Source organism: Lipophrys pholis (assembly GCF_963383615.2).
Source record: "Lipophrys pholis genome assembly, chromosome: 9".
Classification (NCBI taxonomy): domain Eukaryota; kingdom Metazoa; phylum Chordata; class Actinopteri; order Blenniiformes; family Blenniidae; genus Lipophrys; species Lipophrys pholis.
In genome coordinates this window covers 641,840-668,681 of record NC_137639.1, presented here as the reverse complement: position 1 = coordinate 668,681, position 26,842 = coordinate 641,840, and the positions used below count along the sequence as shown (strand labels likewise).

At 46.9% G+C, this 26,842-nt stretch overlaps 1 protein-coding gene across 2 annotated transcripts; it reads left to right on the top strand.

The window, feature by feature from the left end:
- The first annotated feature begins 3,654 nt into the window (after nucleotides 1-3,654).
- rrp15 (ribosomal RNA processing 15 homolog) lies at nucleotides 3,655-19,743 on the top strand. 2 transcript variants are annotated; one of them, XM_080472207.1, is made up of 5 exons: nucleotides 3,655-4,149; nucleotides 5,319-5,605; nucleotides 7,225-7,322; nucleotides 7,409-7,601; nucleotides 19,116-19,743. In XM_080472207.1, exons 1-5 carry the CDS (start codon nucleotides 4,113-4,115, stop codon nucleotides 19,230-19,232), a joined length of 732 nt encoding a protein of 243 aa, XP_080328333.1. In that variant the 5' UTR covers nucleotides 3,655-4,112; the 3' UTR covers nucleotides 19,233-19,743. The 2 variants fall into 2 exon arrangements, with proteins under 2 accessions (XP_080328333.1, XP_080328334.1); XM_080472208.1 differs by having other exon boundaries at nucleotides 3,738-4,134.
- Nucleotides 19,744-26,842: the final 7,099 nt, after the last annotated feature.

Genomic DNA, 26,842 nt, shown 5'->3' with positions numbered 1-26,842 from the left:
TGGATGCAGGAGGTAGGATGATGGATGCAGAGGGTAGGATGATGGATGCAGGAGGTAGGATGATGGATGCAGAGGGTAGGATGATGGATGCAGGAGGTAGGATGATGGATGCAGAGGGTAGGATGATGGATGCAGAGGGTAGGATGATGGATGCAGAGGGTAGGATGATGGATGCAGGAGGTAGGATGATGGATGCAGAGGGTAGGATGATGGATGCAGGAGGTAGGATGATGGATGCAGAGGGTAGGATGATGGATGCAGGAGGTAGGATGATGGATGCAGGAGGTAGGATGATGGATGCAGAGGGTAGGATGATGGATGCAGGAGGTAGGATGATGGATGCAGGAGGTAGGATGATGGATGCAGGAGGTAGGATGATGGATGCAGAGGGTAGGATGATGGATGCAGGAGGTAGGATGATGGATGCAGGAGGTAGGATGATGGATGCAGAGGGTAGGATGATGGATGCAGAGGGTAGGATGATGGATGCAGGAGGTAGGATGATGGAGGTAGGATGATGGATGCAGAGGGTAGGATGATGGATGCAGGAGGTAGGATGATGGATGCAGGAGGTAGGATGATGGAGTCCCATGTAGCCAGAAGAACTGTGAGCATCCAGGGGGGCTCAGAGCTCTATCTGCTGCTGACAAAGTGTTTACTGGGAGAAAACCATGCTGGAGGGGACAGTCCAGAGACCAGCGGTAGTGAGGGGATACATTCCAGATACCAGCGGTGGTGAGGGGATACATTCCAGATACCAGCGGTGGTGAGGGGATACATTCCAGAGACCAGCGGTAGTGAGGGGATACATTCCAGATACCAGCGGTGGTGAGGGGATACATTCCAGAGACCAGCGGTGGTGAGGGGATACATTCCAGAGACCAGCGGTAGTGAGGGGATACATTCCAGAGACCAGCGGTGGTGAGGGGATACATTCCAGAGACCAGCGGTGGTGAGGGGATACAGTCCAGAGACCAGCGGTGGTGAGGGGATACATTCCAGAGACCAGCGGTAGTGAGGGGATACATTCCAGAGACCAGCTGTGGTGAGGGGATACATTCCAGAGACCAGCGGTGGTGAGGGGATACATTCCAGAGACCAGCGGTGGTGAGGGGATACATTCCAGAGACCAGCTGTGGTGAGGGGATACATTCCAGAGACCAGCGGTAGTGAGGGGATACATTCCAGAGACCAGCTGTGGTGAGGGGATACAGTCCAGAGACCAGCGGTGGTGAGGGGATACATTCCAGAGACCAGCGGTAGTGAGGGGATACATTCCAGAGACCAGCTGTGGTGAGGGGATACATTCCAGAGACCAGCGGTAGTGAGGGGATACATTCCAGAGACCAGCTGTGGTGAGGGGATACATTCCAGAGACCAGCGGTAGTGAGGGGATACATTCCAGAGACCAGCGGTAGTGAGGGGATACATTCCAGAGACCAGCGGTGGTGAGGGGATACATTCAGACCTAGTTTGTCCTCAGTAACTACACCCTGGTCAGATGAGCAGTTGAACTGTGAAGCTTTTGGCTGAAGCTTCAGTCAAGGTTCTCCAGCAGATGGTTTGGTCCTCCAGCAGATGGTTTGGTCCTCCAGCAGGTGGTTTGGTTCTCCAGCAGGTGGTTTGGTCCTCCAGCAGGTGGTTTGGTTCTCCAGCAGGTGGTTTGGTTCTCCAGCAGATGGTTTGGTTCTCCAGCAGGTGGTTTGGTCCTCCAGCAGATGGTTTGGTTCTCCAGCAGATGGTTTGGTTCTCCAGCAGGTGGTTTGGTCCTCCAGCAGATGGTTTGGTTCTCCAGCAGATGGTTTGGTTCTCCAGCAGATGGTTTGGTCCTCCAGCAGATGGTTTGGTTCTCCAGCAGATGGTTTGGTTCTCCAGCAGGTGGTTTGGTCCTCCAGCAGATGGTTTGGTTCTCCAGCAGATGGTTTGGTCCTCCAGCAGATGGTTTGGTTCTCCAGCAGGTGGTTTGGTTCTCCAGCAGGTGGTTTGGTCCTCCAGCAGATGGTTTGGTCCTCCAGCAGATGGTTTGGTCCTCCAGCAGGTGGTTTGGTTCTCCAGCCGATGGTTTGGTCCTCCAGCAGGTGGTTTGGTCCTCCAGCAGATGGTTTGGTCCTCCAGCAGGTGGTTTGGTCCTCCAGCAGATGGTTTGGTCCTCCAGCAGATGGTTTGGTCCTCCAGCAGGTGGTTTGGTTCTCCAGCCGATGGTTTGGTCCTCCAGCAGATGGTTTGGTTCTCCAGCAGATGGTTTGGTCCTCCAGCAGATGGTTTGGTCCTCCAGCAGATGGTTTGGTCCTCCAGCAGGTGGTTTGGTCCTCCAGCAGATGGTTTGGTCCTCCAGCAGGTGGTTTGGTCCTCCAGCAGATGGTTTGGTCCTCCAGCAGATGGTTTGGTCCTCCAGCAGGTGGTTTGGTCCTCCAGCAGATGGTTTGGTCCTCCAGCAGGTGGTTTGGTTCTCCAGCAGATGGTTTGGTCCTCCAGCAGGTGGTTTGGTTCTCCAGCAGATGGTTTGGTCCTCCAGCAGATGGTTTGGTCCTCCAGCAGATGGTTTGGTTCTCCAGCAGATGGTTTGGTCCTCCAGCAGATGGTTTGGTCCTCCAGCAGATGGTTTGGTCCTCCAGCAGATGGTTTGGTCCTCCAGCAGATGGTTTGGTCCTCCGTGCCTTACCAGGAGTGGTTCAGCACTGGGATGCAGAACTCCCTGAATCTTTGTCGAACACACCACCTTCTTGCTGCTCTGTCTCCTTCTCTTCCCTCCTCTCTGCTGTTTCTCTCCCAGCTTTGTGAAAAACCCCACCCACCTGCTCCACTGCGCCTCACTCCTGCTCACTCCTGCTCACTCCTGCTCACCTCAGGATCCCTATTATCAATCAGCAGCAGGCACGCTGCAGGCGGGACCACAGACGTCTCTCCACACAGACAACATTGAACATTTGTTTTACAAAATAAACAAAATGAAATACATGAAGCATTCAAATAAACTTTTACACATTTCATACATTGTTAACAAACCAAAACAATATGTATTTTTAACCCTTTTTAATATGCTTTTTACTATTTATTCACTTATTTCTCATGAGCATATTTATTCATATTTTAATATTTTTTAATATTTCACTGGGCTACATGTAGGAGGCTGGAGGCCTGAACAGGATGAATGGATGGACGCTGCATCTTTTAGACTCTCCAGGAGATTTTCAAAACTAAGAAAGAAGTGGATCGAAGTGAGAAAACCTCTGAGGTCTGAGAACTTTTCTATTTTCTTCCACTGAAACCCAAAAGAACCTGAAAGACTGAAAAAGAGAAGCATGGATTCTCTTTTTCACTCCTCTTGAAATGTATTAGCGGATGTGTGTGTGAAGAAATTACATAGAATGTTAGGTCTTAAAACTTCACAGCAAATAATTCACACACAAAATACTTGCTTATTATATTTCTATTTATAGTTATATTTCTATTTATACATTGGCTGGTTGAACCTTGAGCCGTCATGTCATATTATAAATGTTTAAGCAGTTACTTTCTGGATCAATGAGGTCAAATAAAGACCAGATATGTTTTATTGCCACTCTTTTTAAGATTTAAGACCAAATTTGGACTTTTGACTGCGGCGTGTGTTTCACACGGACATAAAACAGCGCGGCACCAAAAAGCAGCTTTGCATTGAAGCGGAACCTTCAAACCCAGAGGCTCTGGATAAGCTGGGTGAGTGGGCCAGTGGTCGGGCTTTCAAGATGTCCATAGGCAATATTTTGACATACAGGAATTAGTGGAAAAAGGAAAACATAATTGTAAGAGTAAAAGGAGGGAGCGTGTTGGAATGAGCAGGTAGAGGCTGGACATGGTGTCCAGAGACCCGGAAGCTGCTGGAGAAACTGTTTTCAATTTGTTCTCATTGCTCAACCTGGACAACTGGACTCGAATGAAGAACCGCTGGATTGCCTTCATTGGATTGGATTGTTCCGGAAAATATACATGAATGACAAAAGGAATGCGAATAACAAACGGTAGAGGGCAGCAATACGCCATTGCAGCGTCTCGACTGCCAAAGCCAGAAGAAGAAGAAGAAGCGGAACCTTCGTGTCGTGTTGCCGCACGGACTCATTGTAGGTCCACTCATGATGGCGGAGGTGGAAACACGTGAGTTGTCCTCTGGTGAGTTTATTTTCATTACAATCTGCGCTTTAAAGACTCAAGCAGACAAACGGTTCGGAGTTCGGTTCCGGTTCGATCAGTAGAAGAGACGCTGAGTCTGTTGGGGAACTAATTAATGATTATCGGCTGTTTTTAAAACGTGTTTCCTCTTTTCCTCTCCACAAGCTGATTCTACACACACACACACACACACACACACACTTTTTTATGTTTTACACTTGATGACAAAATCATTTATTTCAACCCTCAATGCATAACTTGGGTGTTTACGTGTTTTTTAGATGTATTTTCTTTAATTGCCAATAGAACGTCAAACTCGTAAAGCAGAATGACGTGTCGTGAACTCCCTCGTGTTCGTTACAATGGGATTAACTGTTCTTTCTTTAATAATCTCTACCACCGTGTGAAGAATCTGTACGCTCAAGTCGTTTCACACTGTTTGTGTGATTACCAAGAGTTTATTTTGTATTTAATTCACCAAATGATTTGCAGGTGTTCAAATCCAGTCCGTTCTAGTCTGATGGACTAGATGGTTGGTTAGTCCCTAGACGCTGGCTCTTTCCTTCAGCTTTAATAGAAACGATTCACAGGAGAAACCAGACGGATGAGGACTTTGGGACTGGAGGGATGAGTTGAAGTCGTCGCTGATTGCTGGAGTGTCTGTCTATGAAGGGATGAATCCCTCAGAGCATCAGAAGAGGAAGGACGTTAGACTGATGGACAGGAGAAGGAGCAGTGCTCGCCCAGTGAAGTGACTGAGGAGACGTAAAGTTTAATACAAGACTGTGGACAGACGTCTGAGTTAAAGCTGCTTCTCAACAGTCCGTCAGTGTGGAGGATGGAGGTTCTCTACAGAGCTGCTCCAGATGTTGGACAGATGTCAGGACTTTACACACAGAGGGAGTGTTGCCAGATTGGGATGGGTTTCTCTCTGTTGGTTTAATGTAAATAAATCTGTGCAGACGATGCTTTTCAAGGCAGCAGCAGTAGCAGAGCAGCAGTAGCAGAGCAGCAGTAGCAGAGCAGCAGCAGCAGAGCAGCAGTAGCAGAGCAGCAGTAGCAGAGCAGCAGTAGCAGAGCAGCAGCAGCAGCAGCAGCAGAGCAGCAGCAGGGTCAGTATTGATGATTTATGAGGAAACTGAATCTGTCCTGCTTTGAATTCTTCACAGGAGACGAGGAAGAAGTCCCTCAGTTTGAAGATGACTCTGGTAGTGGGAGTGTGGACGAGGCGGCGAGCGACGGAGGAGGGAGCGAGGGCGATGAGGAGGAGGAGGAGGAGGAGGAGGAGGAAGGCGGTGCAGAGGAAGGCAACGCAAACTCGGGATGGGCCGAAGCCATGGCCAAGATCCTGGGGAAGAAAACAGGCGAGAAGAAGAGCAGCATCTTGACGAAGAACAAAGAACTGGACAAGACGAAGGAGAGGGAGAAGCAGGAGCAGCTGGAGAAGAAGAAGCAGGTAGAAGAACTGGATTCACTCTCACCTTCTGCTATCATGCTGGGGATTACTTCATTGATTGAATTGAAGGAACACATTTGGTTAAATAACACTTTCAAAGACCTTTGTCTCTGAGCAGCCGGTTCAAAATCTGCCAGATTATAGTCCTCCAGGTTCAAAATCTGCCAGATTATAGTCCTCCAGGTTCAATATCTGCCAGATTATAGTCCTCCAGGTTCAAAATCTGCCAGATTATAGTCCTCCAGGTTCAATATCTGCCAGATTATAGTCCTCCAGGTTCAAAATCTGCCAGATTATAGTCCTCCAGGTTCAATATCTAACAGATTATAGTTGCCAAATAAGCCTTTTTCATAGCCTAAAACCTCAGAGTTTGTAGGGGGCTGGCCCCCCTCGGACCCCCACCAGGGTGCTGCCCTGAACCCCGGCCTGACTCACAGTGGTCCCACTCCTACGCTGTCAGATTATCCTGATGAGAACCTTTTAACCCACCAGCAACTTCCTCAGCAGAGACATTTGGACAAGCAGAGTTGGAAGGATGTTGCTCAGTAGTTTAACTGATCAGCACGGAACTCTGAGCCGTGCTACGTGCTACATGCTACGTGCTACATGCTATATGCTACATGCTGAACATGATTAAAGTATGAAGGATACGTGAGCTCGGTCTCCAGGACATGTAGCGCGGTGTGTAGATGCTATGCTACTGCAGACGCAGTCTGACCTGCTGGGGGCGCCGTGGCGCCGGCCATGCAGGACCTGCACATAGGGTTTGAGTATGAATTAGACTTTAGGACATCTAATAAGTATTTGCATCAGTACTCGGTACCAGGAAGTAGTGAAAGGTTAGTACTCGTACTTTAAAAAGCCGAGGTAGTGAATCCCTCTTCAGAAGTATGAAGTCCCAGTGGAAACCAAAGACACAAGTAATAACTGTTAAAGTATGAGACGTCTCTCATGAAGAATTCTTTACCAACGTGACGGCGTGTAAATCATCAGGGACTCAAGAACCTGCAGCACTTTGGGTTATACAACCGTCTCCCTGCAGGGCGGCGCCACTGAGTCATCACCTCTTTTCATCCTTTATTGGTAGAAGTGCTAAATGGAGAATATTGATGAGTGTTGTCTGTCCTATGGCAACGTGTCTGTCCTGTGGCAACGTGTCTGTCCTGTGGCAACGTGTCTGTCCTGTGTCAACGTGTCTGTCCTGTGGCAACGTGTCAACGTGTCTGTCCTATGGCAACGTGTCTGTCCTGTGTCAACGTGTCTGTCCTGTGGCAACGTGTCAACGTGTCTGTCCTATGGCAACGTGTCTGTCCTGTGGCAACGTGTCAACGTGTCTGTCCTATGGCAACGTGTCTGTCCTGTGGCAACGTGTCAACGTGTCTGTCCTATGGCAACGTGTCTGTCCTGTGGCAACGTGTCAACGTGTCTGTCCTATGGCAACGTGTCTGTCCTGTGGCAACGTGTCTGTCCTGTGGCGACGTGTCAACGTGTCTGTCCTGTGGCAACGTGTCTGTCCTGTGTCAACGTGTCTGTCCTATGGCAACGTGTCTGTCCTGTGTCAACGTGTCTGTCCTGTGGCGACGTGTCTGTCCTGTGGTGACGTGTCTGTCCTGTGGCAGGTGGACAAGAAGCAGGTGTGGGAGATGATGAGCAGAGAGAAACCAAACGTTCTGACGGACCGAGAGACAGAGAGAGCTCTGCAGAGGATCGCCACCAGGTCAGGAGGCGTTTCAGAGACGGGTTCAGCTGGTGTTCACACTGTCAACTCCACATCTTCCTCTTCCTCCTCCTCCTCCTCCTCAGAGGGGTGGTGCAGCTCTTCAACGCCGTGAGGAAGCACCAGAAGTCCATGGACGTCAAGCTGAAGGAGGTCGGCGGCTCAGAGAGGAAGAAGGCCAAGATCCTGACGTCAGTGTCCAAGAAAGACTTCATCGACGTCCTGCGGGGGGAGAAGGAGGGGGGCCGGCGGGGGGCCGGCAAGGCGGACAAACCCACGGTGAGTCCAGCTGCTGGTGAAGCTCCACCCACACTGAGGTGACGGAGAAGAGATGCACCCGTCACAGCCTAACAACTGGTGGGTGGGGGTGGGGGTGGGGGTGTTGACGACAATATTTATAATCACAGTTTCTTAGTCACAGCAGAACGAGCTGGAAGCTCCTGGGTGGTGGCTGCTTAATGCTACTGTTAATGCTACTGCTTAATGCTCCCACAGTGGAGCTGCTTAATGCTACTGCTTAATGCTACTGCTTAATGCTACTGCTTAATGCTCCCACAGTGGAGCTGCTTAATGCTACTGCTTAATGCTACTGCTTAATGCTCCCACAGTGGAGCTGCTTAATGCTACTGTTTAATGCTACTGCTTAATGCTACTGCTTAATGCTCCCACAGTGGAGCTGCTTAATGCTACTGCTTAATGTTACTGCTTAATGCTACTGTTTAATGCTCCCACAGTGGAGCTGCTTAATGCTACTGTTTAATGCTACTGCTTAATGCTACTGCTTAATGCTCCCACAGTGGAGCTGCTTAATGCTACTGCTTAATGCTACTGCTTAATGCTACTGTTTAATGCTCCCACAGTGGAGCTGCTTAATGCTACTGTTTAATGCTACTGCTTAATGCTACTGCTTAATGCTCCCACAGTGGAGCTGCTTAATGCTACTGCTTAATGCTACTGCTTAATGCTACTGCTTAATGCTCCCACAGTGGAGCTGCTTAATGCTACTGCTTAATGCTACTGCTTAATGCTACTGTTTAATGCTCCCACAGTGGAGCTGCTTAATGCTGCTGCTTAATGCTGCTGCTTAATGCTGCTGCTTAATGCTACTGTTTAATGCTCCCACAGTGGAGCTGCTTAATGCTGCTGCTTAATGCTGCTGCTTAATGCTACTGCTTAATGCTACTGTTTAATGCTACTGTTTAATGCTCCCACAGTGGAGCTGCTTAATGCTACTGCTTAATGCTCCCACAGTGGAGCTGCTTAATGCTGCTGCTTAATGCTGCTGCTTAATGCTACTGCTTAATGCTACTGTTTAATGCTGCTGCTTAATGCTGCTGCTTAATGCTACTGCTTAATGCTACTGCTTAATGCTACTGTTTAATGCTACTGCTTAATGCTACTGTTTAATGCTCCCACAGTGGAGCTGCTTAATGCTACTGTTTAATGCTACTGTTTAATGCTGCTGCTTAATGCTACTGCTTAATGCTACTGTTTAATGCTCCCACAGTGGAGCTGTTTAATGCTACTGCTTAATGCTGCTGCTTAATGCTACTGTTTAATGCTCCCACAGTGGAGCTGCTTAATGCTGCTGCTTAATGCTACTGTTTAATGCTACTGTTTAATGCTCCCACAGTGGAGCTGCTTAATGCTACTGGTTAATGCTCCCACGGTGGAGCTGGTTAATGCTACTGGTTAATGCTCCCACAGTGGAGCTGGTTAATGCTCCCACAGTGCAGCTGGTTAATGCTACTGGTTAATGCTCCCACAGTGGAGCTGGTTAATGCTCCCATAGTGCAGCTGGTTAATGCTACTGGTTAATGCTCCCACAGTGGAGCTGGTTAATGCTCCCATAGTGCAGCTGGTTAATGCTACTGGTTAATGCTCCCACAGTGGAGCTGGTTAATGCTACTCGTTAATGCTCCCATAGTGCAGCTGGTTAATGCTACTGGTTAATGCTCCCACAGTGGAGCTGGTTAATGCTACTCGTTAATGCTCCCACAGTGGAGCTGGCTAATGCTCCCACAGTGGAGCTGGTTAATGCTGCTGGTTAATGCTACTGGTTAATGCTCCCACAGTGTGGTGGAGGCGTTGTCCATGATAGATTCCAGCTTTGCCAGGATCCTCCTCTCACCCTCCTCCTGGATCTGGGATCCTGCAAGGTCTTAAAAAGTCTTCAATTTAACTTGTAGAAACCTGTAGGGACCCTGTGGATGGTCTGCCGAAGGTCTCCAGGACCAGGTCTCCAGGACAGGACCAGGTCTCCAAGGACAGGACCAGGAGCCTCATTTATAAAACCTTGCGTAGGATTCCTGCTAAAAATGATTGTTTGCCCAAAAGCTGAAAATGGCGTGCACCCCCAACATGTGGTTATAAAATGGTGCGTACGCACATCTGCACACACTTTCCTTTTCTAGATCCAGTCCACCTGGGAGGTAGACAGTTCAGGCCCCGCCCTCAACACGCCCACTTTCTACCATATATGGTCAAAGCAAAGGGCCTCGCCAATATTTAACATCTCAATCAGCCTGTTGATCTTCGATATTTGAAGCTAAATCCTGAAAGAAAAGGAGTTTTACTGAGAGAGAAATAGTGATGGAGGAGGTGGAGGCAGTGTTGCCAGATCAGATTGACAGTTCCCAGCCCAATCAAGTCTTAGAAGTGTCTCCACTGGTCCTCCAAGGTGTCCACCGAGCAAGAGACAAACTCAGCAGGCCAGTCTTTTACTCCTGGCCGATTTGCCGTTGACAAGCTTGCGGCGCGTCTCCATTGAGGCAGGAAGACGCATTCCAGACTGCACCAGCACTTCTTTTTTTAAATATTCTTTTGATTGTGGCATGTGGAGCATTAACAGAAGTTATTTATCATATACATTAGGTGCAGACATAGTAAGAAAAGGACTGAGGTTTAAGACTTTTCTATTTATGTCTTTATCCTTCCTCTTTTTTTCTTTTGAACAAGAAAACTGATGAAGACCCAGAGAGGAAACTGCATCATTCCTGCCATTGTGCAACATTAAACATGGAATACTCCATGGTTACTTCAGAAAAAAAAAAGAAAAACATTCTATACAAATTCTGACATATATTATTTGGCTTTATTTTCCCTCTTATTCTAGTTTTTGGCAAATGAGTCCATCTTTATTTTCACTTTAAAAGTAAGGGTTTCCATTTTCTGACTGTCCATCACTGTTGGGGCCCAGTTCTGGACGGCTGGTTCTCCTTCTACCCTCCACGTCTTTGTCCTGGCCTTTTCCCTGCAGCTGACAGTATATTCAGGAGATATCCATCTAGGGCTGCATTACTGGTTTTTGTTGACATCAAACCCATATTGTTGAAGATCCGGGCGATCCCAGAACACATGACCACCGACTGTTTCCCTCTTTGACCTGCTGTTCTGAAGGAACGAGAAGAATCTGGGCTTTTCCACTGTGAGACGCAGATATAGTCCCACTCTTCATCGGTTATAACAAGTCCGGCTTCCTTTTCCCATTTAGTTTTAATATATTTTGTTGAGTGACTGTTAAGATTGGTAATACTCTTGTATAGCTTGGATATTATTCCTCTTGGAAGCTCTGATTTGTTTGCCTTTATAAAAAGTTCAACGAGTGGATTATCTGGAATTATGCTGGATTTCTTCATTATAATAATTCCTGGTTTGTAAAAATCTTCTTTCTCTAAACTAAATTTATCTTTCAATGTCTCAAAACTTTCCATGTAATTATCTTTCCCAATTTGAAGAAGACTTTTAAACCTTTTGTTATCCAGATGTTGGATGTGGGATTAAGGTTTGATCACGAGCGTCCAGCTGAGCACTTTGACTAGTTCACATGTTTTTATCACTCCTTCCAAACTGGAAACCTGAACTCCACCCATGTATTTCTTAACTAATCCGAGGATTCAAGTGGTTTGTCTGCTGACATGGCCTGCAGAGGGACGTCTGTAATCCCATGGTATTCTCCATCCTTCCATGTGGCTCAATACTTTGGACCAGTCCAGTAAAGTCGTGTTCCAGAAGGGAAGGCCTCGTCCTCCTTTCTCTCCTCATCATTGGAATGTTTTGAAAGGAGTTCGGGGTCCTTGCCATATAAATCTGGAGATTGCTCGGTCCCATTCTGCAAATGGATGATTGGGATGGAAATGGGAAGAGTTTGACTCGGTAAAGGACTTGGGTGAGACGTTCATCTTTAAGGTTTCAGTTTCTTGCTGTTAGACTAAGATATGGGATAAGATTCCACTTTTCAAGGTCTTTTTTCTTTTTGAGTAAAGGGGGTGTGATGTTGGTCAAAGATTTTTGATCAATCTTTATGAAGGGTGATTCCTAAATATTGAAGAGATTCTGTTTGACATTTGAATGGAAAATTCTCTTGGAATATTTTCGGAGGTGCCAGTAGGAGAGAATTTCTTTTTTCCAGATTTAGTTTATAACCATCATATAACAACATCGGGCCTACTTTTTCTAAAAAGTGCATCAGTTCTGGAACGGAGGTTTCGGGTTTGGTTTGGTTAAAAATCAAATGCTATCGTCCGCGTAGCCGCAACTTTATGCTGTGTTTGGTTGAGGGTAATACCTCTGATGGAGCTCATGGTTCCAGATACTAAGCCTTACTCCTCTTTCTACTATCAGGATCTGTCACATAACCAGTTCTTTTTATTCTTGACGTTGGATTGTCATAGAGTCTTGATGTTATTTATTATTAGATCACTTATTTTAAATGTTCTTAACACTTTGAATAGATAAAACCAATTTACTGAATCAAATGTCTTTTCTGCATCAAGACTAATAATCATGGCTTCTCTTTCTATTCTGGACGTGATCCATTATATGTGGAGTCCATCTAATGTCCTGAGTTTCTTAGTCTGTCAAACCAATCCCCTTTGGTCCTTATATGATTTGAGAGAGTATGTTCCATCCTTTTCGACATTGAGGTAGAAATACAACAATCTGCATTGAGAGTGGGGATAGGTCTATAGACCCACACTCAGGTCTTTACCTTCTCTGGGTATTATTGATAGAACAGCTTCCCTCCAGCTTGGAGGAGTTTCAGCTTTGTTGGTGGCACAATGAAAGGTTTTTAGTAGTAGGGGGGCGAGACCTTGTCTCACAGCTTCATCCCACTCGGAGGTAAACCATCTCTTCCCGGTGATTTGTTGTTCCTTAACCTCTTATTTGCATTTTGTATTTCTATTGGTTATTTCCGCTCCCAGTTTGTTATTTTGTTCTTCTGTCATTTCTGGAAGATTCAGAGTTTGTGGGAAATAATTTATTTCATCTTCTTTATCTTCTGCCATTTTGGAGAACTTTTTTACAGAAAGATTCAAAAGTTGATTGTATTTTTTCCTGCTATTATTTTACCCTAAGGACAACTTTGGCTGCATCCCAGACCAGGGGTGGACTGGCCCTCTGGCATACCGGGCACACACCCGGTGGGCCGGTGTCTCTGTGGGCCGGTGTCTCTGTGGGCCGGTGTCTCTGTGGGCCGGTGTCTCTGTGGGCCGGTGTCTCTGTGGGCCGGTGTCTCTGTGGGCCGGTGTCTCTGTGGGCCGGTGTCTCAGTGGGCCGGTGTCTCAGTGGGCCGGTGTCTCAGTGGGCCGGTGTCTCAGTGGGCCGGTGTCTCTGTGGGCCGGTGTCTCAGTGGGCCGGTGTCTCAGTGGGCCGGTGTCTCAGTGGGCCGGTGTCTCAGTGGGCCGGTGTCTCAGTGGGCCGGTGTCTCTGTGTCTCAGTGGGCCGGTGTCTCTGTGGACCGGTGTCTCAGTGGGCCGGTGTCTCAGTGGGCCGGTGTCTCTGTGGGCCGGTGTCTCTGTGGGCCGGTGTCTCAGTGGGCCGGTGTCTCAGTGGGCCGGTGTCTCTGTGTCTCAGTGGGCCGGTGTCTCTGTGGGCCGGTGTCTCTGTGGGCCGGTGTCTCTGTGGACCGGTGTCTCAGTGGACCGGTGTGTCGGGCTGGTCAGCAGGTCCCACCTAACATAATTGTCTGGCCAATCAGCCCACACTGACAGTGTTACAGCACAGCTCATTGGTTAACTGTCAGTCAGGAGCTTGACATTCACCCAGTTGCTGGATGGGCGGGGCTAACAGAGTCACCGCCAATCACACCGCAGGTGAGCTGAGGTCAGGTGAGGTCAGGAGACAGACAACAACATGGATAAACAACCACCGAAAAAACACTCTGGAGGGGCAGAGAAGCAGCGACTAAAAGAAATGAAAGCCCTGGAAGCAGCAACATGACCACTTTATCTGCTCCACCAGCACCACCAGCACCACTTTATCTGCTCCACCAGCACCACCATGACCACTTTATCTGCTCCACCAGCACCACCATGACCACTTTATCTGCTCCACCAGCAGCATGACCACTTTATCTGCTCCACCAGCACCACCATGACCACTTTATCTGCTCCACCAGCACCACCAGCACCACTTTATCTGCTCCACCAGCACCACCATGACCACTTTATCTGCTCCACCAGCACCACCATGACCACTTTATCTGCTCCACCAGCACCACTTTATCTGCTCCACCAGCACCAGCATGACCACTTTATCTGCTCCACCAGCACCACTTTATCTGCTCCACCAGCACCACCATGACCACTTTATCTGCTCCACCAGCAACATGACCACTTTATCTGCTCCACCAGCACCACTTTATCTGCTCCACCAGCACCACCAGCACCACTTTATCTGCTCCACCAGCACCACCATGACCACTTTATCTGCTCCACCAGCACCAGCATGACCACTTTATCTGCTCCACCAGCACCACCATGACCACTTTATCTGCTCCACCAGCACCACCATGACCACTTTATCTGCTCCACCAGCACCACCAGCACCACCATGACCACTTTATCTGCTCCACCAGCACCACCATGACCACTTTATCTGCTCCACCAGCACCAACATGACCACTTTATCTGCTCCACCAGCAACATGACCACTTTATCTGCTCCACCAGCACCACCATGACCACTTTATCTGCTCCACCAGCACCACCATGACCACTTTATCTGCTCCACCAGCACCACCATGACCACTTTATCTGCTCCACCAGCACCAACATGACCACTTTATCTGCTCCACCAGCACCACCATGACCACTTTATCTGCTCCACCAGCACCAACATGACCACTTTATCTGCTCCACCAGCACCACCATGACCACTTTATCTGCTCCACCAGCACCAACATGACCACTTTATCTGCTCCACCAGCACCACCATGACCACTTTATCTGCTCCACCAGCACCAGCATGACCACTTTATCTGCTCCACCAGCACCAACATGACCACTTTATCTGCTCCACCAGCAGCAACATGACCACTTTATCTGCTCCACCAGCACCACCATGACCACTTTATCTGCTCCACCAGCACCACCATGACACCTTTATCTGCACCACCATGACCACTTTATCTGCTCCACCAGCAACATGACCACTTTATCTGCTCCACCAGCAACATGACCACTTTATCTGCTCCACCAGCAACATGACCACTTTATCTGCTCCACCAGCACCACCATGACCACTTTATCTGCTCCACCAGCAACATGACCACTTTATCTGCTCCACCAGCACCACCATGACCACTTTATCTGCTCCACCAGCAACATGACCACTTTATCTGCTCCACCAGCACCACCATGACCACTTTATCTGCTCCACCAGCAACAGGTGCTGCAGCGTTAGCATCTGCAGCCGGAGAATCAATTAGCACAGAACCGACCCGCAGATCAAGCTTGATTCTGGCGCCCCCCTCCCGGCTTCAGGCAACTGACTGCTACTGCAGCAGGAGCAAGAGGCACAGCAGACACCACAGCTGATGGAGGCAGAGCCTTCAGAGGGTGGGGTGAGTAATAAAAAGCAGCATGACAGATCTGTAAGCAGCTCTACTTGTGAGGTTATCTGAGAGAGCAACATTTTAAAGACACACTGAGGTCAAAAACCAAAAAGGTGTTTTAGTTTGCAGACATTCCTCATGTGTCTCTATTTATTAATGTCAAAGGTCAAACAGGCCTGTTGCTCCGTCATGTGCAGCCTGGGAGTCACTGAGTTCTGTAGTGACCTGTCAGATCTAGTGCAAGCTGATGCTACAAGTCTTAATATTTTACTATAGATTTAGTCATTAGTTCATGACCTTATATGGAGATAAACACTCACCAGCCACTGCATTGGTTCACCTGTGTAATCTAATGCAGTTATATACAACTGCTACACCATCATTTCTGGGTTTTATAAAGCTTCCACACTTTCTGTTGTTGTAGACGTTCTCAGGAGTCGGGGGATTATTGAAGTCTGAGAGCAGGAGTGTCCAACTCATGTCCACCGAGGACACGTCAGCATCATGGCTGTCCTCAAAGGGACAAATGGAACTGGAACACAGTATACATGGAACTAAATGGAACTGTAACACAGTATACATGGAACTAAATGGAACTGTAACACAGTATACATGGAACTAAATGGAACTGTAACACAGTATACATGGAACTAAATGGAACTGTAACACAGTATACATGGAACTAAATGGAACTGTAACACAGTATACATGGAACTAAATGGAACTGTAACACAGTATACATGGAACTAAATGGAACTGTAACACAGTATACATGGAACTAAATGTAACTGTAACACAGTATAAATGGAACTGTAACACAGTATACATGGAACTAAATGGAACTGTAACACAGTATACATGGAACTAAGACAGTATAAATGGAACTAAATGGAACTAAGACAGTATAAATGGAACTAAATGGAACTAAGACAGTATAAATGTAACAAAATGGAACTAAGACAGTATAAATGGAACTAAATGGAACTAAGACAGTATAAATGGAACTAAATGGAACTAAGACAGTATAAATGGAACTAAATGGAACTAAGACAGTATAAATGTAACAAAATGGAACTAAGACAGTATAAATGGAACTAAATGTAAACAAATATAATGTAAAATAAATGTACCTACTCAATTTTAAATAATTCTGACTTTATTACTTACTCATATTACAAATATGACATATGCATTTGCATAGATATAAAATATATATTTGCTAGTTGCTCTGTTCAGTCTAACTCTGTCATACTTCCCTCCGTACTTAGTATCAAGATGTGAACTTATATTTGACTCTTTGAAACCGACACGCCTCAGAACACTAAAGACAAACTGTTTCTCTCCTGGAAGGACAAACATGTCTTCCCCTCCCTTCGTTCATCAAACATCCTTTCATCTGAATCACGTTTTCTCTTCCTGGACATTTTGGATCGTTTATATTTCTCAGTTCTACTTGTTGTTCTACTTGTTGTTCATTGATGTTTATACACTGTCATATTATATTACCCGTGAAGATTGCAATCATGTATAAATTGTACACAAATTGTAAATGTGCCAGATTGTAGCAAAACTGCAAATTTAAATCTTTACTATTTTAAAAAAATAGAATCAGCATGCATTGTGGGAAATGTAGTTTATGGTCACTGCAGTTTTACAAAGATGTGGTGAGCTGGAAGAAACAAACCTCACTACTTGATAAAATGATATTTTTGCAGTTGGTGCCGCTCGCCACCGCATGTGGTTCTCACGGGGGTAGTCTTTCGTCGGGAGGAACACGGGTCGGCGCCAAGAATATCTTAATCTGGATTTGCACAAATTCAGAACTATTTCCACCTCAACACAGGCACATGTAATTACCGTAATGTTTGCAATAGACGCCCACCCAAAGGTGTGCTCTGCACGTCTATTGAAAACAATACGGTATTTTTTTAAAGACAATCAGAACTTTAAGCCCTCGCGGGCCACATAAAATAATGTGGCGGCCACATTTGGCCCGTGGGCCTTGAGTTTGACACGTGTGTCCTACTTAAACGGGGCGTTTACACGACAACGAATTTGAGTGTATCTGCAAAACGTTCTTCAACCAGCCTGAGCAGCTCTATCTAGACAGGAACATGATTTCCTAGATTAACCAGCCTGAGCAGCTCTATCTAGACAGGAACATGATTTTCTAGATTAAACCAGCCTGAGCAGCTCTATCTAGACAGGAACATGATTTTCTAGATTAAACCAGCCTGAGCAGCTCTATCTAGACAGTAAGAGGATTTTCTAGATTAACCAGCCTGAGCAGCTCTATCTAGACAGGAACATGATTTCCTAGATTAACCAGCCTGAGCAGCTCTATCTAGACAGTAAGAGGATTTTCTAGATTAAACCAGCCTGAGCAGCTCTATCTAGACAGGAACATGATTTCCTAGATTAACCAGCCTGAGCAGCTCTATCTAGACAGTAAGAGGATTTTCTAGATTAAACCAGCCTCTCTAAACAAGTCGGGGGGGGGGGGGGGGGCTGTCTTTGAGGGGTTGGTCCAGGTTTGACATGCTTCCTCTTTTCCTTTGAAAACTTCTGAGGCTCTGTTTGCATGTCGGCTAGTTTCAGTCTAGAGTTGCTCCATGTTCATCAGCCTCCGATGCTAAATATTTCCACACGCGACTCTCAGTACCTGTCTTGTCGACGGGCCGACGTGTTGTGCTTTCACTCACTCGCTGCTCACACGTGTATACTGCCCCCTTCAGTTCCGCCAAGAATCAACACGACTCGCCGACTGAAAAGTTTGATATTCGGTTCTGACGTTACTGGAAAAAAGTATCGATTAATTTTTTTCGTGTCTGCATCGGATTGGTACCGAAGTATCTGTTCTGGTGACAACCCTAGAGAAGAATGACGCCATGGGGGAGAGTGATGTCATGGACGGTGAAAAGGCTGAGTGGACTTTGTGTTTTATCCTCAGTCACTCTAGAGGTGGTGGAGGAGGAGGGTGGAGGAGGAGGGTGGAGGAGGAGGTCCACCATGCGTCAAGGGCGCACGACTATTTATGTCTTTACTCTGGAATTACACTGATTGTTACTCACTTTGTCACCATTGATAATCAATCAGTTCTATCCTCTATCATTGATAATCAATCAGTTCTATCCTCTGTCATTAATAATCAATCAGTTCTACCCTCTGGATCAATAGAAGATGAAGGTTTGACATATGAACATGGTTCTCCTGATTCATCAGTAACGTTCCACTAAAGGAACATCTAGAACTCTGCAGCTCGGCTGTTTATGATCACGTGGATCAATAAGTCTGATATTAGAAGATATGAAATGTTTGAGATGAACCTGGTTCAGTTCTCCACCTCACCATCAGCACCACCAGGTTCCTCGTCTCCAGAATGTGCTGCTCCAGGTTCTAAGTTGTGGTACCGGTACCAACATTCTCCTGCAAAGTTTAGTTTTTTAAATCACAACCTTTGTGAGGGAAGTGGCGTACGTATCTTCCAGGACCTTTAGTCCTTCAGCAGCTTTATAAATGAGGCTCCAGCTGTCCAGGACAGGTTAGAACCCGGTCTCCTAACCAGTCCGCTCAGGTCCCTGACCGGAGCAGAGAAGCTCCAGCAGACCAATCGAAGGTGGCTGATGCGTCCTCAGTGCCAGAGAACGTCTTTATCGTCGTTGGCAACCACCTGAGAGTCTGTTCGTCTCCTGGCGCTGAACCTTGTCGGTCTCTGGTCCGAAGGAGTTTTTCAGCTCCAGCAGCCGATCCCGGTGGAAACGAGAGGACCATGAGCCAACGGCTCCCCGTTGTAGTTGCAGAGTAGAATACCGAAAAATTTACCCGAGTACTCTTGCTTCTGTAACTATAGATCCTAAAAAGTAGTCCCAGGCAGGAGAGACAGAAAACAGTGAGCAACACAGAGGAGCTGCTGTGAGGAGCTGCAACTCAACATCCTGATTATCGTTCTGTTCTCAGGCTGCAGTGAAGGAGGAGCCGGCCTGGAGCGTCCTCCGAGACGACTACATGATGGGCGCCACCATGAAAGACTGGGACAAGGAGAGCGAGGGCGAGGAGGCCGAGCAGGAGGCGTGAGCAGCAGCAGGAGGAGGAGGTGGTGGAGGAGGAGGTGGTGCTGCAGGGAGCTCTCCCGAACTGGAAGGAGCTGCAGATTTGGCCATGATGCATTCAGGGACGGTGGGGAAGAACCCGACCAGCTGCCACACGTCTGCATCTGGAGGGAAACCCAGGGGAAGAGGAGGTGCAGGTCCTGCTCCGCATTAGTCAGTGGACTTCACAGACGGACTGGGACATGTGGAACCCGTCTCAAAGTGATGATACATTTGATAACATCTCGTCTTTGAGATAGTTTGATGTTGGGAGCTCGCTGTCTTTAAGACCCATGATGACATGAAACTGTGGGAATCCGAAGCTCCACTGTGTGGAGCTCCACCTTCATCTTTTAGTCATTGTTTAGTGTCAAAGCTTTTCCTGCTGGTCAGTCCACATTTAACACTTTAAAGAGGATTTATGAAGTGTTTTCTGTCCCAACATGTATATAATGTCACTTTTCCTGACGTTTTCTATTAAATACAACTAAAGAGTCAAATAAGGACGTTAACTGTGTTTCATTCAAATCCATGGTAAGAAAACCCATCAAAGATCCAGTGTGTTTATTTCCAGCCACGGCAGGTCAAACTTAAAGATGAAGGATTATCTCATTACTGGTCACACCTTCAGTTTATAATCCCAACAACCAGCTGTTGGAATTGTAAATTGAAAAACGGTCCTTATCCAGATGTGACTGGAGGAGCAGAGAGTCATCACACTCCACTGCATGAAAACCTTCCCAGAGGTTTTTCATCCCACAGAGGAACTTTCTGGTAGAATGAGAACCGGAGGCCACGCCTCTGGAGGGTTAGAACCTCTTGTGCTGACTCGTCTCTGGGACTTGTCCTGTGGACGGTGAAGCTCCACTCAGTGGGTCTGTGTGGCGGAGACGCAGGAGACGCAGAGGAAGGCTGCACAGGCCAGCTGTGTTCACCTGGAATCGTACCCTCGGTCTACCTTCATTAGAGGACTACCTCTACCTCAGAGAGGACTTCTAGTCCCACTTCCTGGACAGAACCTTTCCTTCACTTTACTGCATAAAGCCTGTCTGGAGTTTGGTTAATAGTTAAACTCAAGTTTAGCTGGACGAATGAGAAGAAGCTGTCAGAAGACCGAAGGTTCACACTGATTTGAGAATCGTTGATGGAGTGAGTGGAGCAGAAGTGACGACCCAGGACTTCTTTGGATTCGTAAAAACAGCAAAAGAAACTCGGTTCCAGGACTTTGGAGATGAAAAGATTGAGGAAGTCAGAACTGCCTCATTCTTCAGTTTAACCACCGTCATTTCTGAGTAAGAAAGCAGAATACAAAGGATTATTGAGCTTTTCACTGATGCAAGAAGTCAATCATTCATACACACATACACACATTCATCCATTCATACACATTCATCCATTCATACACACATTCATCCATTCATACACACATTCATCCATTCAATCATCCATTCATACACACATGCATCCATTCATACACATTCATCCATTCAATCACACATTCATCCATTCATACACACATTCATCCATTCAATCACACATTCATCCATTCAATCATCCATTCATACACATACATCCATTCATACACATTCATCCATTCATACACACATACATCCATTCATACACACATTCATCCATTCATACACACATTCATCCATTCATTCATCCATTCAATCACACATTCATCCATTCATTCATCCATTCAATCACACATTCATCCATTCATACACACATTCATCCATTCATACACACATTCATCCATTCATTCATCCATTCATCCATTCATACACACATTCATCCATTCATTCATCCATTCATACACACATTCATCCATTCATACACATTCATCCATTCATACACACATGCATCCATTCATACACACATTCATCCATTCAATCATCCATTCATACACACATGCATCCATTCATACACATTCATCCATTCAATCACACATTCATCCATTCATACACACATTCATCCATTCAATCACACATTCATCCATTCATACACACATTCATCCATTCAATCATCCATTCATACACATACATCCATTCATACACATTCATCCATTCATACACACATACATCCATTCATACACACACACATACATCCATTCATACACACATTCATCCATTCATACACACATTCATCCATTCATTCATCCATTCATCCATTCATACACACATTCATCCATCCTTTCATACACACATTCATCCTTTCATACACACATTCATCCATTCATACACACATTCATCCATTCATCCATTCATACACACATTCATCCATTCATTCATCCTTTCATACACACATTCATCCTTTCATACACACATTCATCCATTCATACACACATTCATCCATTCATTCATCCTTTCATACACACATTCATCCATTCATACACACATTCATCCATTCATCCATTCGTACACACATTCATCCATTCATACACACATTCATCCATTCGTACACACATTCATCCATTCATACACACATTCATCCTTTCATACACACATTCATTAACAGTTTCCTTCAGTCTTCACCTCAAACAGACCTCATCTTTACCAGTTTCACTTTTGTTCCCTGCAGATTGACTTGAAGGTCCTGACCATTTATTGAAGAGGAAGTCCTGCCATCTCCACCCCCAATGTATTATTTGAGAAACCAATATATTAATAATCAAAAGCACTGAAATAATACAATAATAAACACTTGAATGACATTTGCCAATACACAGTTATCCATGTGTAATGATAATATACAGATAAAGGTCTCCAGAAGTTTTTTTGTTTTTTTGAAATCATGTCTCAATATTAGCAATGTTGACTTTGTTTAAATTAACTGTGAATAAAATCAATTTTAAACTTGTTGGCAGTGTTTCACCTTCATTAACAAATGTACCCCTGGAATGTGTCCTTTTCCTGTTTCCTGTTTCCTTCTGCTGTTCTCTCCCTGACATGCTGGTTGTAGCTGGTAAGTAAGTACATTTTATTTATAAAGCTCTTTTCAGAGATCAAATCACAAAGTGCTGTACAACAAGGTGAAACTAAAACAATAGCAGCAACATCACACAGTGGATAATAAAACACGTGACTTTAAAACACCAGGAGGCACGTACAAAAAATAAAATAAAAGTTAAAATCAATTTAACTAAAAGCTTTTCTGAAAAGCGCAGTCCTTAGATGCTTTTTTCATCATTGAAGGAGCAGAATCACTGAATATCATCTGCATAGAAATGATACCAGACATCGGATCAGCCGACCAAGAGGCATCAGGTGAAAAGTGAACCACTGGAGAACCGCACCGGTTGGTTGGTGGATGGATGAATAGTTGGGTTGGTTGATGGCTGGTTGGGTGGTTGGTTGGTGGATGGCTGGTTGGTTGGTTGGTTGGTTGGTTAGTTGGTGGATGGATGGTTGGTGGATGGATGAATGGTTGGTTGGTTGGTGTATGGATGGTTGGTTGGTTGATGGATGGATGAATGGTTGGTTGGTTGGTTGGTGGATGGATGGTTGGTTGGTTGATGGATGGATGAATGGTTGGTTGGTTGGTGTATGGATGGTTGGTTGGTTGGTGGATTGATGAATGGTTGGTTGGTTGGTTGGTGTATGGATGGTTGGTTGGTTGGTGGATTGATGAATGGTTGGTTGGTGGGTGGGTGGATGGATGGTTGGTTGGTGGATGGATGAATGGCTAGTTGGTTGGTGGATGGATGGATGGTTGGTTAGTTGGTTGCTCGATGGATGGTTGGTGGACGGATGAATGGCTAGTTGATTGGTGGATGGATGGCTGGTTGGTCGGTTGGTTGGTTGGTGGATGGATGAATGATTAGTTGCTTGGTGGATGGATGGTTGGTTGGTTGCTTGGTGGATGGATGGATGGTTGGTTGGTTGGTTGGTTGGTTGGTGGATGGTTGGTTGGTTGGTGGGTGGATGGTTGGTTGGTGGATGAATGGTTGGTTGGTGATGGATGGTTGGATGGTTGATTGGTGGCTGGTTGGTTGGTGGGTGGATGGTTGGTGGGTGGATGGTTGGATGGTGGATGGTTGGTTGATTGGTGGATGGTTGGTTGGTTGGTTGGTTGGTTGGTTGGTTGGTTGGTTGGTTGGTTGGTTGGTTGGTTGGTTGGTTGGTTGGTTGGTTGGTTGGTTTGTTGGTTGGTTGGTGGATGGTTGGTTGGTTTGTGGATGGTTGGTTGGTTGGTGGATGGTTGGTTGGTTGGTTGGTTGGTTGGTTTGTTGGTTGGTTGGTGGATGGTTGGTTGGTTTGTGGATGGTTGGTTGGTTGGTGGATGGTTGTTTGGTTGGTTGGTTGGTGGGTGGTTGGTTAGTTGGTTAGTTTGTGGATGGTTTGTTGGTTGGTGGATGGTTGGTTGGTGGTTGGTTGGTTTGTTGGTTGGTTGGTTGGTGGATGGTTGGTTGGTTGGTGGATGGTTGTTTGGTTGGTTGGTTGGTGGATGGTTGGTTGGTTGGTGGGTGGGTGGTTGGTTGGTTGGTTAGTTGGTGGATGGTTAGTTGGTTGGTTAGTTGGTGGATGGTTGGTTGGTGGGTGGGTGGGTGGGTGGGTGGGTGGGTGGGTGGATGGTTGGTTGGTTGGTTGGTTGGTTGGTTGGTGGATGGTTGGTTGGTGGATGGATGGTTGGTTGGTGGATGGTTGGTTGGATGGTTGGTTGGTGGGTGGATGGATAGTTGGTTCGTGGATGGTTTGTTGGTTGGTTGGTTGGTTGGTTGGTTGGTTGGTGGATGGATGGTTGGTTGGTGGGTGGGTGGTTGGTTGGTTGGTTAGTTGGTGGATGGTTAGTTGGTTGGTTAGTTGGTGGATAGTTGGTGGGTGGATGGTTGGATGGTGGATGGTTGGTTGGTGGATGGATGGTTGGATGGTAGATGGTTGGTTGGAGGGTGGATGGTTGGATGGTTGGTTGGTGGATGGTTGGTTGGATGGTGGATGGATGGTTGGTTGGTGGATGGTTGGTTGGTGGGTGGATGGATAGTTGGTTCGTGGATGGTTTGTTGGTTGGTTGGTTGGTTGGTTGGTTGGTTGGTGGATGGATGGTTGGTTGGTTGGTTGGTTGGTGGATGGTTGGTTGGTGGGTGGATGGTTGGTTGGATGGATGGTTGGTTGGTGGATGAATGGTTGGTTGGTGATGGATGGTTGGATGGTTGATTGGTGGCTGGTTGGTTGGTGGGTGGATGGTTGGTGGGTGGATGGTTGGATGGTGGATGGTTGGTTGGTGGATGGATGGTTGGATGGTAGATGGTTGGTTGGAGGGTGGATGGTTGGTTGGATGGTTGGTTGGTGGATGGTTGGTTGGATGGTGGGTGGTTGGTTGGATGGTTGGTTGGTGGGTGGATGGATGGTTGGTTGGTGGATGGATGGTTGGTTGGTTGGTTGGTTGGTGGATGGTTGGTTGGTGGGTGGATGGTTGGTTGGATGGATGGTTGGTTGGTGGATGAATGGTTGGTTGGTGATGGATGGTTGGATGGTTGATTGGTGGCTGGTTGGTTGGTGGGTGGATGGTTGGTGGGTGGATGGTTGGATGGTGGATGGTTGGTTGGTGGATGGATGATTGGATGGTAGATGGTTGGTTGGAGGGTGGATGGTTGGTTGGATGGTTGGTTGGTGGATGGTTGGTGGATGGTTGGTTGGATGGTGGGTGGTTGGTTGGATGGTTGGTTGGTGGGTGGATGGATGGTTAATGGTTGGTTGGATGGTTGGTTGGTGGATGGTTGGTTGGTGGGTGGGTGGGTGGGTGGTTGGTTGGTTGGTTGGTTGGTTGGTGGATGGTTGGTTGGTGGTTGGTTGGTGGTTGGTTGGATGGTTGGTTGGTGGGTGGATGGTTGGTTGGATGGATGGTGGATGTTTGGTTGGTGGGTGGATGGTTGGTGGATGGTTGGTGGGTGGATGGTTGGTTGGATGGTTGGTTTGTGGGTGGATGGTTGGTTGGATGGTTGGTTGGTGGGTGGATGGTTGGATGGTGGATGGTTGGTTGGATGGTGGATGGTTTGTGGGTGGATGGTTGGATGGTTGGTTGGATGGATGGTGGGTTTGTGGGTGGATGGTTGGATGGTTGGTGGTTGGATGGTTGTTTGGATGGTGGATGGTTAGTGGTTGGATGGTTGGTTGGATGGTGGATGGTTGGTTGGATGGTAGGTTTGTGGGTGGATGGTTGGTTGAATGGTTGGTTGGTGTGTTGGTTGGTTGGTTGATTGGTTTGTTGGTGGATGGATGGATGGTTGGTGGATGGTTGGTTGGTGGATGGATGGATGAATAATTAGTTGGTTGGTGGATGGATGGTTGGTTGGTTGGTGGATGGTTGGTTGGTTGGTGGATGGATGGTTGGTTTGTTGGTGGATGGATGGTTGGTTGGTTGGTTGGTTGGTGGTTGGTGGTTGGTTGGTTGGTTGGTTGGTTGGTGGATGGTTGGTTGGTTGGTTGGTTGGTGGATGGATGGATGGTTGGTTGGTTGGTTGGTGGGTGGATGGTTGGTTGGTTGGTGGATGCTTGGTTGGTTGGTTGGTTGGTGGGTGGATGGTTGGTTTGTTGGTGGATGGTTGGTTGGTGGATGGATGAATGATTAGTTGCTTGGTGGATGGATGGTTGGTTGGTTGCTTGGTGGATTGATGGTTGGTTGGTTGGTTGGTTGGTTGGTTGGTTGGTTGGTTGGTTGGTTGGTTGGTGGATGGTTGGTTGGTTGGTTCGTGGACGGTTGGTTGGTTGGTGGTTGGATGGTTGGTTGGTTGGTGGATGTTTGGTTAGTTGGTTGATTGGTGGATGGTTGGTTGGTTTGTTGGTTTGTTGGTGGATTGTTGGTTGGTTGGTGGATGGTTGTTTGGTTGGTTGGTTGTTGGGTGGTTGGTTAGTTGGTTAGTTTGTGGATGGTTTGTTGGTTGGTGGATGGTTGGTTGGTGGTTGGTTTGTTGGTTGGTTGGTTGGTGGATGGTTGGTTGGTTGGTGGATGGTTGTTTGGTTTGTTGGTTGGTGGATGGTTGGTTGGTTGGTGGGTGGGTGGTTGGTTGGTTGGTTGGTTAGTTGGTGGATGGTTAGTTGGTTGGTTAGTTGGTGGATGGTTGGTTGGTGGGTGGGTGGGTGGGTGGATGGTTGGTTGGTTGGTTGGTTGGTGGATGGTTGGTTGGTGGATGGATGGTTGGTTGGTGGATGGTTGGTTGGATGGTTGGTTGGTGGGTGGATGGATAGTTGGTTCGTGGATGGTTTGTTGGTTGGTTGGTTGGTTGGTTGGTTGGTTGGTTGGTTGGTTGGTGGATGGTTGGTTGGTTGGTTGGTTGGTGGGTGGATGGTTGGTTGGATGGTTGGTTGGTGGATGAATGGTTGGTTGGTGATGGATGGTTGGATGGTTGATTGGTGGCTGGTTGGTTGGTGGATGGTTGGATGGTGGATGGTTGGTTGGTGGATGGATGGTTGGATGGTAGATGGTTGGTTGGAGGGTGGATGGTTGGTTGGTGGATGGTTGGTGGATGGTTGGTTGGATGGTGGATGGTTGGATGGTGGATTGTTGGATGGATGGTTACCTGGATGACTAAAGACTAGGTGTGGAGGAATGTGGATACAGAAGTCGCTGGTCAGACTGACAGAAGATTAATAAGGTATT

Bases quoted from the DNA above. Each gene is read 5' to 3' on its own strand.
- rrp15 (XM_080472207.1), top strand. From the start codon at position 4,113: ATGATGGCGGAGGTGGAAACACGTGAGTTGTCCTCTG. The intron at 5,606-7,224 runs GTAGAAGAACTG...GTCCTGTGGCAG, and splicing joins AGCTGGAGAAGAAGAAGCAG to GTGGACAAGAAGCAGGTGTG. The intron at 7,323-7,408 runs GTCAGGAGGCGT...CCTCCTCCTCAG, and splicing joins CTGCAGAGGATCGCCACCAG to AGGGGTGGTGCAGCTCTTCA.